The sequence below is a fragment of the Mustela erminea genome, chromosome 8 (assembly GCF_009829155.1).
Source record: "Mustela erminea isolate mMusErm1 chromosome 8, mMusErm1.Pri, whole genome shotgun sequence".
Lineage (NCBI taxonomy): Eukaryota > Metazoa > Chordata > Mammalia > Carnivora > Mustelidae > Mustela > Mustela erminea.
The window spans coordinates 114485419-114501720 of NC_045621.1; the positions used below are offsets into that span (position 1 = coordinate 114485419).

General features: G+C 46.2%; 1 protein-coding gene across 1 annotated transcript; it reads right to left on the reverse strand.

The window, feature by feature from the left end:
• Positions 1 to 296: 296 nt before the first annotated feature.
• Positions 297 to 3018, reverse strand: GPR148 (G protein-coupled receptor 148). The gene is given in 4 exon segments (XM_032355909.1): positions 297 to 764; positions 767 to 865; positions 868 to 1589; positions 2912 to 3018. Coding segments are annotated over 3 exon segments (696 nt in total). The 5' UTR covers positions 1313 to 1589; positions 2912 to 3018; the 3' UTR covers positions 297 to 612.
• Between the last annotated feature and the right edge of the window lie 13284 nt (positions 3019 to 16302).

Below are 16302 nucleotides of genomic sequence, written 5' to 3' on the forward strand. Positions count from 1 at the left end.
GAAAGGCACACAGATCATGTTCTTACCCCCATTTTGATCAGAGCTCTGCCGAATCACTTCTTTGTTTTCATTTTCAAGTAGAAAATCTTCACTTCAGTGAGAATGAGCTTTCTCTACTTAAAAACTTTTGAAATGTTGAAAACCATCAGTTGAGGTCATCTTTAAAATCCTGTTGCAAACTGAGGGTTTTGGAGGGGAGGAGGATGGGGGGGTTGGGTGAGCCTGGTGGTGGGTATTATGGAGGGCAGTATTGCATGGAGCACTGGGTGTGGTGCATAAACAATGAATGCTGGAATACTGAAAAAAAATAAAATAAAATGTGAAAAAAAGGTCCTGTTGCACAAGTATATTTCATAGTTCTTTGAGTTGTCAATAATTGGATGCTAAGGCACCCAACATATAATTTTTAACCTAAGTCTGCTAGACTGTGATGTCTGTGGCTCTAAGGAATACTGCAGATGTCCTCCTGGATGAGAAGTGGCCCTGGACTGTCCCCAGCTGCTGCCAGAAATGGAGTGTATACAGATATGAGAGCATGGCATGAGGAAACATCATGAGCACCTTGTTGTTGGCTGCCATGATCCACATATGAGTTCTGACATCAGTGTGGTGTTACTTGGTTAGCAAGATGTCCATGGAAAACACCACAACTGGGCTAACATATAGCATGATTAGCACTGTGTGGATAAGCATGGTACCCTTAGCCCGGGAATAACCCTGAACCCAGATGCCTGAAGTCCTGGTCTCTGCATAGATCCTCCAGAACAGTTAATGATGAGAGCTGTGCAAATAAAGAGAATGCATAAAATTCAGGTGTCAGTGACAGTGACCCGGGGGTCATGTGTCCATGAAGGATGCATGAGGCCTCTTGTTCTAACCTGGCATTCTGGCTCTTGCTAAGCCAAATGAGACATGTGGAGAAGAAGCAGGCTACCAACTAGATGAGGGCCACCACTTTCTGGGCAGCCTCATAAGACATGAAGGAGAAATAGTGCAGAGGATAAACAGCTGCCAGGTAGGTGTGCAGCACAGTGGCCATGGACAGGATGGTGCTGATAGAGGCAGCAAAGATGGCATCTGTGAGAACACCACAAGCAGTGCAGCCCAGGAGCCAGCTACCCAGGTTGCTGGAGGAGATGATCATGTGGAAGACAAGGTAGGCCAGATCTGAGAGCAGGATGTTAGCCAGCAGCAGGTAGTGGGGCTCTTGCCAAAGTCTCTGGCTCTGCAGGAAGGTTACCAGCAGCAGAGAGCTCAGAGCAAGTGTGGCTATAGCCGGCGGGCTTGAGGTGAGGAACAGCCAGCACAGCATGGAGACAGCCACCCTCAGGTCTCCAAGGCTCAGGGAGGCATTGCTGGCTAACTAGAGCATTCAGGGGTCTCACTGATGAGCTGATCAGAGGCTGGCTAGGCTGTTGTGTCCAGGCGGTAGGATGTCTGCTGATCCCTCCCACTTCCTGGCAGGAATGGCAGGCTTTCTCACAGATGGTTTGCTCTGTACCTTCCCAGTGTGCATATCTCCCATGCAAGGGTTCTGTTGGTGCTACTCCTCTGTAGAAGTGCTGTGCTTGAGCAGGCCTTAGGAATGACTGTTAAACAAAAATAAAACAACAAGGCAAAATTCTGCTCACACAGGGGTTCCTACATTCATACACATCTGCCAGCTGTCCTGGCCACGTGTTCATGGGTACAACTAAATGGATCAGGCTGTTACCATGATGTATGGTCACATGGTCACTGATCTTTTGAGAAGTGTCTCCCATCCGGTTTAGATGAGCATACTTTCTGCTCTTGAGATCCTGGCTCTGAGACTTTGCGAAGCTCTCTACATTTGTTTTCTTATCTGTGAAATATGAATGCTGCTCATACGTACCTCATGGAATTGTTGCAAAAATCTAGTGGTAACATACTTAATGCAACATATAGCCTGGAATAAATGCTCAATTCATATAAGTCCTTACCTTACCACACTTTCCAGAGGCTTGGGTCATCTCTGCTCCACAGACCTCCCTTGTCCTCACTGTAGACAGAGTGCACTAGTTGCTCCATGCCCCAGGGACCTGCTGCTTGTGCCACACCCCTCCAATCCCTCTGCAGTCTCTCTCCAGGCCCCAGCCCAACACCAGGCTGAGCCTTGGGAAGGAGCCACCACAGAGCTGGTGCCTTCCTGAGCACAGGCAGAATGTTCTTAAGATCAGAGAGAAACAAAAATTTTAGACGTTGAACCATAAGAGGCCTAGCCTCATATGAAAGCCACCTGGACCAGATCTAGCAAGTAACACACCACATCCTGCCTCATCTAAGGACCCTCTGACTACATGGGCACACACCTTTTTCCTCCCTTTTCTTTCTCAGCAGTGTAGAAACTGAAGACTTCACATTATGGATGCTATAGAAAACTACATACTGATATAGGGGAAATGAGTAGTGCAGGTTAATGAATCTACAAGTCACTTTGGAAATAAAATCTTCACCATGTGTGACATATCTAAAGCATTGGAATGCTAGGACAGTCCCTATCCAGGGACCAGCCAGAAGGCACCCTCCAGGAAGCTGGAGATAAACTGAAACTATGGACAAAGTTGAGGCCAGCAAATTCAAACCACCAAGTGGATGGGCCCCTATGTTCTGCCCCCCACCAAAGGAGAGAGACAAAAGCTAACAGTGACTGCACACCTCTTCACTGTGGGCATCTACTGCATATAGGCACTGCCACATGATGATACAGGAATCTTGCCTTGTTCCAGCAAGACAGATTTAAGGTGAGAAATGGAGCCCAAAGAGGTTAAGTGCCTTGTGTATAATCACATTGTGGGAAGGTTCAGGACCAGGAAGAAGCTATCTTTCCCAGGACATGCAAAAGCTCTGCTGCTGTGTCCCCCAGATTTGGTAGTGAATAGGAACTACTCACTGTGGTATTAGAGCGAAGTTCAAGACTGACAGGTATGGGTACTGGGCAGTGACGTTGGTAGCCCTGAGCAGAACCCCTGCTTACATAGCAGTGCCCACAGGCAGCCAGCAGCCAAGACTCTCAAGTTGGAGTGAACGATCTAAATGGGAACTCTTGGGCTCTTAGCAGCAATACAATGTCTCTCAGCAACAGGCCATGTCACCTGACCACGCTGCAGGAATGAAGCAGTGGAGAGAACCTCCACTTCACATGCCTAGCTGCATGCATGTATGTCAAGGAGAAACAAAGGAAACTGAAAGTGAATCTCCTGGGTGCCAGGCACTTTTATAGACATCATTTCACCTTAGGAATCCTTTACACGGCAAGGAAACTGAAGCATATGTGAGATCAAGGCATTTTCTCAAAGGCACCCAAAAAATATTAGAGTATAGGTGTTTACAAGTCACTTGTAAATGATGTCTGACTCCAAATCATGTGTTGTTTCCATCCTCTTCATCAGCGTCCCAGATAGTCTTCCTGCCACTGCCTTCCTAGCTGGCACTGGTGCTAGACTCTTCTTACCACCATCATTTCTGTCAGCATTTCAGTACACACATTTATTTTAACTTTTTAATTTATTGTTTGGTTTTTGAGTACAGTTAACACACAGTATTACATTAATTTCAGCTGTACAACATAGTGATTCAATGAGTCTGTATGTCATGCTGTGCTGCTCACAAGTGTAGCTACCATCTGTCACCACATAGCACTGTCACAACACCATTGACTGTATTCCCTGCCTGTGTCTTTCAGCCTCGTGACTTATTTATCCAATAACTGAAGCCAGTAGCTCCCTCTCCCCTTAATGCATTCACCCATCCCTTCACCCTCTTCCCTCTACAGCCATAAGCTTGTTCTCTGTATTTATAGGTTTGGTTCTGATTTCTGTTTGCTTGTTTGTTTATTCATTTTCAATCCTCGTATCTTCATCATCACCATTATTATCACCATGTCAGCATCACTGTCACCATCCCATTACTCCCATCCTTATTTCATCACTGTCATTCCTGCATCATCTTTGCCATTATCATCATCACCACATCACCATAATCTTCCTCCTCCTCCTTACCATTCTCACCATCATTGTGATCACTGCCACCTCTTCAGGTAATGCCAGGCTGAGGTTTAAATGGCTTGTCCTTAAGGCCAGGGACTTAGACAAAGAAGAAGTGGGGTAGAAGTTCAGAGTGAGGAATCCAGTTTGAGCAGATCCAGGAGGATGAAGGACCCAGCAGTGTCTTTGGGTCATGTTGGCTGTGGCAGGAGCGGGGTGGGTGGAGAGGGGAGGCAATTTATACTTCAGAGCAACAGGACAAAATTTACCTTCTGTGAGGACAGAGCTGACATCCAGATGGGCAATGGGCTGGAGGAGGCCTGGAAGCAGAGTGAGGTCTCTTTGTGATGTACCACATGGGTAGAAGAAGAATGCTCCTCCGAAGAAAGGTCCTCAGTTGACTTTTCCATCAGTAGATATGCCACTTTCCAAGAACTGTCCATGAGGTCTTAGAGATCTCCATCATACTGATTCTTTTAGAATTAGCAGATTTTTAATCTATAATCAAAAAATATTAGAATGTCATCTGCCACTGGTTAAACCCAGATTTTTAAAATAATTAAATAATATATACTGATGAGAGAGAAATTAAAATCCTGAGAGCTCCCATAGCCCGTACTACTCTCTACATCTCCTGTGTTCAGTTATTGACTTGACTCTCTACCACGCTGAACTACTCGAGTGCAGGGCTAGAGCTTATTTACCTGCATGCCCTTTTCCCCCTTTAGATGGTGTTGCTGGCTCAGCACTCCTACCTGGAAAATCCTGGAATAATAAATAAATGGATGATAGCACCTGGAGTCTGGTTGGGACAGATGGCAGGGAAAGACCATAGTGTTTGGTCTTCTTTGCACATATGCAAACCTGAGTGCCTCCTGCTCCTCAGGGCCATCCCACAACTCACCTTCTACTCACATTAGGGTGTCCATCAGCCTTTCAGTTGTCAGAGACACTTTTTATTCATGCACTCACTGAGGCTTTAAGTAAGTTTATTTTATTGGATTTTAGCATACAGGGGACACCTTTGAAAAGCCTCTTTAACTCTGCCTGTAGTTAAGGACCCCAAAAGCCCTCCATAAAGCCTGGAAAATCACCCTGGTTGGTTCTATTCTAGTTGAAGAAGCCCTGTGGCCACTCCTCTTTATATAGCAACTACCCATTGCTCTCTCAGCCCAGTCTGTTCGCACTAAGTCCTCTCTACCTGGCATGCTCCTCCATGGCCAATCCCTTCAGCTCGTTCCTGCCTCTGCTCTGGAGGCCGTTCCTTCCTGTCTTCTGTAGATGCAGGTCCTCTCCATCACAACACCCTGATGCTTCCTGTACTGTTTGGTTCACACTTGGGATTTATTTTGTCCATTTATTTAATTTTGAAGGTTCATATACCACACTCTGTTCTTTTATTATCATTGTAGACTATTTGAAATACATTGAAAATGTGGAAAAGAATTAACAAATGCTCCTGGACCTACTATCTAAAATTAACAAATGTTCATGTTTTGCCATATTTGCTTCCAATAATTTTATATATCATTTTATTATTACATATGTAGATAAATAAAATATTGTACACTATTCGTTCTTTTCCCTTTCCTACCTATCCAGGGAGCAGCATCCACTCTGAATTTGGTCTGTATTCCTCCTGTCCATGTATTTAAACTTTCACTGCCAATATATGGTTCCCAAAGCTTATATAGTACTGATGTTCATGCTTGTACTGTGATTTAATTGTACTGTGATTTAATTCTGCTATTGCATTTTTTACTCAATGTTATACATTGTAGGCCAGGGTTTTTTTCCACACAGATCTCTTTCATTCTATGAAAATGCCCTATGGCATTTCATTCTCTGACCATATCACCACACTTTATCCTTTAGCTATAGATGGATGTGTATAGTATTTCAAGGAGAGCAATTATGAGGAGTTTCTGTATGTACATATATGATGTTTCTTTAGAAGTACTATTGCTTGACTATGAGGAATCACAATATTCGTCAGGATTTTCCTTTTGCAGGCAACATGTAGGTGGGATGGGGTATCTTCATTTAGGAAATGGATGGTACCACTGTGCACAGAGTCTTGTCTGAGGCATGAGCACTTGCGATGAACTGAAGACATCCAGAGGTCACAGAGAGGGGAAAATGTGCTCAGGGTGTGGGTGGATCAGGCTCTTCCTGGTCCTGCCCTCTATGGCTTGGGAGGGAAAGACCATCAAGAGCCTCAGGGGCAGTAGCCCTGCTACACATCCTCTCTCCACAATGAGGCTGTGTCACACACACACAAGAACGCAGCTTCAGCCTTGAGGGAGCTTGTAGTGCAACAGGAGGGTGAGAAAGGGGGACAGCACACCCACAGGACATAACAGAGGAAGACAATGTTTTTAAAACTCCCCACAAAGTGCCTAGGGAATTCCTAGAGAGAGTGAGTTTCCACTTGGTGCGGAAGGATGCAGGGGGAGCCATTAAAGAGTCTGGGATGGTTGCAAATGGTGGGGAGGTTGTAGGGACATGGGTACACTAAAGCTAGGAATGGTGGAAAGAGTAACTACCTGAAAATCAGTGTACCTAAGAGGATGGATGCCATGTCCTAGGTCTGGAGATAAAAGCTCATTAAGGCAATCTCAAACAGTTTAATGCTGCCACCTTGTGGCAAGGCTCAAGAGGAATTTACTACTGCAGGAAAGAGAATGTGGAAAAACCTGACTGAGCATGAAAAAGCTAGGGAAGGTGCTGTCCTCTCCCAGCACTTGTACGTTGTTGCTGAGTGGAGCCTGCAGAGAGGCTGTGTGGAACTATGCCTCTGGTCACGGGTTCTAGAGTCTGCTAGCTGGGTCCAGTTCTGGCACTGACCCACCTGCTTGTCATTTTGCCTCTCTGGGATGCTGGTTCCTCATGTTGAGTAGGAATTAGGACAGTCCATTCCCCCAGGTGTGACCTCACAGTGCTTGCTCCTCTGCACCTGCCTCTGCTCATAGCACACCCTCCATTTTTCCAGACCCACCCAGCTCACAATGGTGGCAGCCCTGTCCTAAGCCTATCTTCTTCATTCTCTTGGAAATAGCATGGAGTTGGGACAAGCAGGAGAAAAGATTAGGGCTCTGATTGACTAAAAGCAGGACATAGGGGGGCATCAGCTGACCTGGGGGCTGAATCCTGTCACTATGTTTCCTATGCAATGGTTCATTTTCCTTGGATTCAGTTTCCTCACCTGCAAACTGCCAATGTACATAATTGTGGAGATGACATGATCCCCCTGAGCATTTCAGAAGCAGCCCAGATGGTGAGCAGTAAATCTCCTGTACCTCATCCTTTCCAAAGTCCCTGTTATCTCCCACATTCCATGAAAACAGTTTTCCTGTGGCTTCTCTTTGGGAGGCTGCCTTTTTCCTCAGACATACTTGCCTGGTGTGCCCAATTGTTATTCCTAGCTTCTGCAATGCCTCCATTCCCCAACTTCTGATGCCTCCTTTGAGGACCAATAATTATGCCTCCCCACCCTCCCCATTCTGTTGGCTTCCTCCAGCTTCCCTTCGAAACTCTCAATCTTGTCTTCTATGTCTCTACCTAATATTAGGGCTTTCAGCTTTTGTCGGAGGCAGGCCCCTGGCCAGGGCGGCCTCCGCCATTAAAAGATGGCGCCTGGCGAGTTGCCAAGAAAAGTTGCCTCGTGAGACTAAGCGGAATGCCGAAAGAGGAAGTAAACAGCATTGGTTGCTAGCAAAAGTTGTTCGTTTAGGTGCGCAGCCTGATTCGCTCCCTCCTGTACCCTGCTCGCTGATTGGTCATGTAAGCGTATATAAGTGTGTAGACTTGCGGAAATAAAGACAGAGAAGATGCATCTGAACTGGGGCTTCTTGTCGTCCTTGTGCATCCAGGGCGATAAGCTTTTGTGTGTGTAGTTGGGGGGGGGGGCGGGGATGGAGGGTATGTACATAACTTCTCAATAGGAAGCTAATTTGGATTAATTAACTCAAAAATACATGTGGATGTGGTTCTGTCTAGCACTGTGAAAACTAGTGAAATCCACACAAGGACCACAAAATTCTGGAGCTCATGTCAGCAGGAGTATGAAGGTCTGGTACTGACAGGAATCAGAGAAAATACAAAATGGAAGTTGGACCCTCAGCTCTATACTAGGCGGAAGCAAGCTGACAGAACTATTCAGGTGCAAATTTTGTGCAACTATGTGCTCCTTCCCCCCCACAAAAGGACAGGTACAAGTGTTCACTATTATTAATTTCTTTGTGATTTTTACACTGAGTCTCCATTACTTCAAATGACTTTGGAGGAGTATTTTAAAAGTTCTTTAAAACTTTTACGCCTGGGTGGCTCAGTGGGTTAAGGCCTCTGCTTTTGGCTCAGGTCATGATCCCTGGGTCCTGGGATCAAGCCCCGCATCGGGCTTTCTGCTCGGTGGGGAGACTGCTTCCCCCTCTCTCTCTGTCTGTCTCTCTGCCTACTTGTGATCTCTCTCTGTCAAATAAATAAATAAAAATCTTTTAAAAAATAAATAAAATATAGTCACTGAGATTGCACCTATAATTCATGAAATTATCAATTAAGGACTGTATGACTTTCACAGGAAAAATCAGAATTTCACTCAGGTAAATCTCTAAAGCACTACAAATGTTCTTTTTATAGATTTTGAAGATTTCCTGTTAAGTTTAAGGAAATATTAAAGGGCAAGAAAAAGTAAGGAAAAGGGAAAGAAAAATAAAACAGTTCAGAGAGTAAGAAAGAAACAAGTATTAAAATCTAAAAATAAATAAATAAAAAAGGAAGGATGACCAAGAATTCAAAGGGCAGAGTCAAGAGTCACAGAGATTTTTTTCCTAAGGCCTTGAGACCTTGCCCAGTAGGACAGACAGTAACTCTTTTTTGCTTTCCATCTCCTCTCCTCCTCCCTCTTTGAATGGCGATGCCTGTGATTTTTATCCCCCTCCTGGCCTGTCTTACCATCCTATGTTGGGAATGTTGAGTAGGTAGTTCCATAGAGGAAGAACTGTGGTTAAGAACTATGTTTAATGAGTTAAATCTTAGAACCTCATCCTCACCTAACTTAAAGAATTTCAATAATGAGATTTTGGACTAGGAGCTGATGAAATGTTTACATTGAGATGAGGTTGGCTTACAGCCTGGCCCCTGGACACGGAGGCCAAGGAGAGGCTAGAGAAAGAGGCAGGTTGCTACAGATTGGTAGATGGCAGGTTTAATTTGCAAGGGAATTTAGGTATGAGGCTTGTCTTGGGGGATCACAAGATGATTGAATCTCTACACTGGCAGGCCATGATCTTAAAGTTTATATAGAAGACTTTACTGGGGGTGCCTGGGTGGCTCAGTTGTTAAGTGTCTGCCTTTGGCTCAGGCCCTGATCCCCGGGTCCTGGGATTGAGCCTTGCATCGGACTCCCTGCTTAGGGGAGAGCCTGCTTCTCCCTCTCCCTCTGCTTGCCACTCCCCCTGCTTGTGCTCTCTCTCTCTCTCTCTGCCAAATAAATAAATAAAATCTTAAAAAAAGAAGAAGAAGAAGCTTTTACTGGTTCAGTCACACATTTTAGTCCAGAAGTTCTCAGCAACATCTTTCTCTCTCAAGGCTGTGTCCTTTAAGCAGCTCCCACTTGGTAGGCAGAGTATATATTCCAAGGCCAAGGGAGAAAGGGCAGAGCCTTTGATTGCCTGGGTCCAGTTATCAGATCAACTAGTGGTCATGTCCTCTTAGTGACCTCCTTTAACAGATAACTCTGAATTTAGAGTTGATACAGGAATGGAATGAGATCCTTGGGGTTGTTGGGAGATAGCAAATAATTTTTCATTTGAGAAGAACATGAGGGGTTAGCAGCCAGAAGTTGGACTTCCTATACAACCCATACCCTTGCATAATGCCCTTCTGATGAAGTATCCACCCATGATTATGCCATGCTGTTTTGCACGAGTGAGTTTAAAAAAGGGATATTATCCATGGTGGTATGACTTAATTATGTGAATGGGGAAGGGGCAGAAATGAAGGGATTAGATCTTGAAAGCCAGTTAGAAATATTTGGTGACATCATAGAAGTGCTTAGGCTCTGACCATTAGTGCATATTCCTGGGCATACACATAACTGCCTTGATGTCTCTGCCATCAAACTGGGGTCCCTGGGCAGAACACCCTATGTGCCCTCTGCTTTCCCCATCAGCCCCGGGGCTCCCAGCTACAGGTACATGAGGTCTACTGACTTCTCTGACTATCCAAGCAGGCCTCAGGGCAGACTGGGAAGGGGACACTTCTTACTGTGGGAGGCGGTTTCCCAGCGGCCCGCTCAGCCTCGCGCCTTGCGGTCCACACATCCGGGAGACGGTGGTGGAATGGCCGGATGGCAAGCGCCCAAGCCAAGGGCTCAGGCCTAGGCTGGCAGGGGGCCTGTGTGCTGGCCACAGCCCTGCTCTGGCTACGCCCACTGCTGCTGCACGCTGAGCCCAAGGGAACCACTGCAGATGGTGAGTGAGCAGGTGAAGGGCATCAGGCTCGCACACTTCTCAAGTGACGCTCCCAAACCCCACCAAGCCAGGAGGACCTCTACCTGGCTAAGTGAAGCTCTAGAGTCTCTGGGTCCCTAGTGGGTCCCTCCTTGGGTCAGGGAGGGCCAAGGCTGAGAAGACCGGGCTCTTTCCCTCAGGGCCTCAAGCATCTTCAGTTCAAGGGCAGAGGTCTTTCACTAGCCTGTCATTGTGGGCCCCCACGATCTCTTCATTTTAAGAATGGGAGTGCAGTGTTTCAGAAGGAGAATTGTCAAGCAGAATGTGTTCCATCAGTTTCCCTAGAATATTAGGCTGAGGAGGGAAGGATGCAACCACTTAATCGTCAATAGCCTGGAGCAAATAGCATCCCTCAGAAGTCTTCAGTTTTGAGGCCTTAAAACAGTGGTGTGCTAGTTAAGTTAAATAAGGTCTGGGGAAAGGCCTGGGGCAGCACCACCTCCGGGACCTCTGTACCCCAGTAAGTGCAGATGTGCACCCCTGCAGCTGCCTGCTTCCCTGCCCTTCGATGACTGCCGCCCTTTTCTTACCCAGACTCAGAGACTTCTTCCTTAGTGCTACTGTCACCAGCAAAGCCAGGTAGCCCCTTTCTTACATGAGCCATGTCACTTCACCCTGGGCCTTGGATTTCCCAGCTGGAAAGTGAGAAGGGTCCATGGTCAACCTGAGCCTGTTGATGCTGACATTTGGAGACACCGAGGCTGGCATCCATAATACAGGTGCTTCACGGTAGGATTGTCTCCACAGTGTGTGGGAAGCCAACAGTAAGTGGGAAGATCTTTGGTGGACAGAATGCACCTGATCTACGGTGGCCATGGCAGGCCAGTCTGCTCTACCTTGGCAAGCACATCTGCGGAGCTGCCCTCATAGATGCCTACTGGGTGATCTCAGCTGCCCACTGCTTCCAAAAGTATGTGTTCCCAATGGGCCCAGCTGCCCGGGTGGGACTGGGGAGGGAGCACAAGATAGGCAGAACAGAAGGAGTTGAAAAGTGTCTCAACCCTTTCTCCCTAGGGAAAGTCTGCTGTCTTTGCCTTTGAGCCAGCAGTCCCTTCTACTTTGAGTGCCATCCCTACTCACCACCTGAGTCCAGTCTTCTGACTGTCTGTGTTCACATCTCCCAGGACAAAGGCCCTTTACCTCATCTCTCCCTCTGAGGATATTCTCATCTGCCCCCCTCCTCACACTTTGGTAATACTTGCCAAGATGGCATGGTTATTTCAGCTACATGTACATTACTTTTAAATAGCTAAATGAAATTAATTCTAATTGTGATGATCAGCACAGGAAAACAGACTTTAATTCCAAAGGAACTGCCTCCAGCCCACTCTTGGTCTTCCTTAAACTTTAGGATTCTAAGTCCCGTTCTCACTCAAGGTAGACTCTGGTTTCTGAATCTTGCCCAGCTCTAGACAGTCCAACGATCTCAGTGGGTTTTATTTTCCTCTTATGCAGATGGTAGTAGATGTGTAGTGTCCCTGGCTAAACATATGGCACAGGCATTAGGCTTTAAGTCACAACAGTAGTTTCAGAACTCTCCTGAGGGAGCATCAGTCAGGCCCTGGACAAAATGGGCAATTATTCTGTACTCTTCCAGTCAGACCATTCAAAGGTCATCATCAGCACAACTGTCAGAGACTTCTCTAGGTCCTAACCACCCACCATTCTAGCACATTTCTCTCTGCAGGCAACCACTGCTTATTTAACCAGTACCCAGAAATTCCTGTCACGCTGTAGAACTATGTATCTAAGAGATCCTGTAGTCATCATTGTCCCTATAGGCCAGAGTGAGGCATGAAGGAAATGCTCTCTGTCCTGGGAGACAAGATGCAGACAGTTAAGAGAGTGAGCAGCTCCTCAAGTGTATCCTGAACTTACTCTGTCCCAGAGGGAGCGGGGAGAACATCATGCTCCAAGTCAGAGGAGATCAGAGCTATTGGCATCAACTAGATTAGAGACCCCACTTGGGTTCTGTTCATTGATTCAGCACCCATGGGTGCCAGGCCCCATCTGAGTCCCCCTGTGGAGGATGTGGAGATGCAGACCTTGAAGTTTCTCATACTATCAGAAAAGTGAGACATAAACCAAACTACTTTGATGCAGGATGGAGAGGCCGGAATATACAAGAGAATGGATTCTGAGCCAGTATCAGGGGAAATGCCATGCATCCCATCAGAATAGGGTCTTAGAACTAAAGAGGCCTTATGGGAGGAGAGTATAGACATTGGAATCTAAGCAAAGTAGCAGCACAAGCAGGCCATTTGTGTTGGAAAGTTGCTCATGTTCCAGAAACAAGGAGTTCAGTTACAGGAGTTCCCCTATTTGCTCCACACAGACTCACTGAATGCCTGTCTCCAGATGGGGGCAGGCTTGAAGAAGTATGTGTATGTGAAGACTGGGAAGAGGGAATGGATCATTGGTTGGGAAATGGGGTCTTTGGGAACTACTTCAAGATATGGGATGTTCCAAGTGTTCTGATCAGAGCTTGGAATGAGCCAAGTATTCTTTTCTCTAAAATGAAGAGATATAGTTTTATGTGCTCTGCTCTTTCTTTCCAGCACTGAGATTTTCTGCTCCTTTGATTTGGGGACATATAGGGGAAGCCATCAAACACTTTCAAAAGACAGATGTCCTGAAGCTACAGACAGGCACCAACCCAACTGATAAGATTATTAGGGAGGAGAGAGCTACCTCTGGAAAAATGGTGGTGTCTGGTTGCTTACAAGTGTAGAGGGAGTTGGGGGTAGACAGTCAGGTGAGAGTACAAGGGTGCACAATACAGAGGAGACAGGTGATAATTCAGCTTCTCACAACAGGTCCCATGAACCATCTGACTACCGGATCCTGCTCGGGTACCATCGGCTCCAACATCCCACTGAGCATAGCCAGCAGATGACAGTGTATCGACTCATTGTTCACAATGAATTTAACAAACACTACTTCATGGGCAGTGATATCACCCTGTTGCAACTGCATCTGTCTGTTAACTTTACATCCCACATTCTTCCTGCCTGCCTCCCAGGGCCAACCACGAAGCTACCCCTTCACAGCAGCTGCTGGATAACAGGCTGGGGGATGATCACTGAGGGTGGTGAGTAGGGGTAGGACAGGCAGGGGGGCAAAGGCCAAGAAGGAGGGAGGTGTGATGCCCATTGTAGGGCCCTTCCAGCCCTGATATCATGTCCATTTCAAGTTTCAAGTTTTCTTCTGCCCATGGATCAGTAAGTCTGAGTATCTGTAACTTTCAGAATCAGGAACTTGGGCTCTTTGACTCCAAGCCATTCAGGATTCCACTCAGACTCCAAGGTTCTGCTTGGGACCATGTCAAGCCCCTCCAAGGCTTCACCAAACACCTCTTAGGCTTCCCTTGCCATGGAAGGTTCTTGGAGCAGCAGTAGGGAAATCAAAGCAGGCCTGCTTGCTGGCCCAGGAGGCGAACTGTTTATGGCTTAAGGATATTTTCCTCTGTAACTCTCACATCGCCTTATCCATTAACTCAAGTAAAACTCCAATTTTGCCAGCTTGCTGGGCTTGTAAATTTTTAGGGTGACACTGGAGAAATAATGGGCCTTTTTACACAATGGTGAATACTTTTGACTTAGAAAATATAATGTAGAGTGAAAAAACTGGAATGTAGATTTGGTATGATTTGTAGGGTCATAGGTTTGCCAGGATCTGGCTGAGTGTCTCAGTGGGGACATTTGGGGCAAGACTTGTTTGTCTGTGCTTCTGGCTACTAAATGTCAGTCCCAATCTCTAGACATGTGAACAGCCAACTCTCCAGCATTTCCAGAGACACCCTTCTGTGATGGACTATCACTCAAGAAGAACCACTGGCAGAGCAAGGAGGATTCTGCAGGATAGGTCAGAGGGTAGGAATTGGGGCATGAGGGGATGTCACAGGCTAGAGCAGGAGAGAAGAAGCAGATGGAGTCTATAGCTCTCCTTCCTCCACACCCTCCCCTGATTATAGCTGCTGGGCATGGGCGGACCCCGAGAACATGTGAGGGCTGCACATGGCAACCACAACCCAGGAGGGAGCTGTCATTGTGACACTGTGCTGCCCCATGCAAACACCAGTCAGATCTGTGAGCAGTGTGTAGAAATAGAATACACATGGGAAATAGCCACAGACCAGTTGCTCCTTGAGGCTGGGCCGTGTCTTATTGGTCATACTACCTCAACCCACCTGGCATCTAGTGGGCACATCAGTGCAACCGAGCCTGGACTCCCAGCTTCCACATTCTGTGCTTCTATTTCTAGCTCTGCATAGCTGCCACATTAATTGCTTTCAAAACATAAGGAGACCCTTTGGTGGTTTCCCAGTGTGCTTAGAATGAAATCTGAAATCCACATTTCAGATGGTGAGGAGACCCTGCTTGCTCTAGACCCTGCTATGACCCTGCCTCCTCTTTTACAACCTCCATTCCCACCCCATTGCAGCCACATATGCCTCCCTCCTGGCCCCTATTACAGGCCCCTCATTTGCTCTTTTGTCTGTCTTGAACATCTTGTCCCCTCATCTTTGCAAGTCCTCTGAGAGACTTCCCCAATCCTGTCAGCTAGAATTGGCAGCATGTTTCAGAGGGAGCTAGCCTTCCTTCCAGGCTCCAACCCATATCTGTCCTCTTCCCAACCCAAAATCCGCTGCAGATTCCCTGGCTCCACCATTCCAGCTGCAAGAAGGAGAAGTTGGCATTATTGACAGTGAGGTCTATAAAATATATTTCCAATCGCCAGACTCCAGCAGCAGCGAGTATTCTATACACAAAGATATGTTTTGTGCTGGGGACCTCATGACAGGAAAGTCCACCTGCCAAGTAAGTGGGAACTCAGACTGCCTGTCTTCTCCTGTGGTGTTTGTCCCCTTCTGTCTTCTCTGAACCTGGTCCTAGCCCCTGGCTTCTTCCTCCTAAGCCCACTCTAGCCTGAAGTGTCAGAGCTGAAAGTCAGAAGCCCCCAAAGAATACTAGTTAATACCATACATGTCTTCTTTAAAAAAAAATTATTGAAGTATATAGCATACATAGAAAAGGGTATAATTTACAAATGTGTTGTTTGAATTATATTTTTGAAATTGGAACACCCATGTAAACTGTTACCCAAAGAGTCCTTCTCATGCCACCTTTCTGTCACTAACTTCTTGAGAGTAGCTTTGGCTTTGAAGCACTGTGGATTAGTGTTGAGACTTACATACATGGAATTATATAGAATACATCTTCATCTAGTCTCTTCCAGGCAATATCATGTTTGAAAGATTTATTCGTCTTAGGTGTGGTTTACATTGTTCATTTACTGCCTATACCCACTGTGTGAATATACTATCATTTTATCCATCCATTCTAGTCTTGGTGGCATTTGGATAGCTTCCACTTGAAACCATTACAGATAGATTTTCTATGAACACCCTAGTGCATATGTTTTAGTGCACATGGGTTCGTATTTGGGTTGGGTGTAACCCTGGGAGTAGAATTACTGTGCCATAAGCAAGCTTCATCTCTCATATACTCTGGAAAGCAAGTTTCTTACCTGCTTGGTACCAATTTGCACTTCCATCAACAGTGGCTGAGAGCTGTTCTTCTTATTCCATGTTGTCTCTGGTACTTCATGTTGCCCGCTATTTTCAATTTAACAATTACATGTGATTTTTATTTTATTTTATTTTATTTATTTCTCTGATGAATGATGGAGATGAGTGCTTTTTCATCTATACATTACCTCTTTTAAAGAGTATCTATTCAGGGGCGCCTGGGTGGCTCAGTGGGTTAAGCCACTGCTTTCAGCTC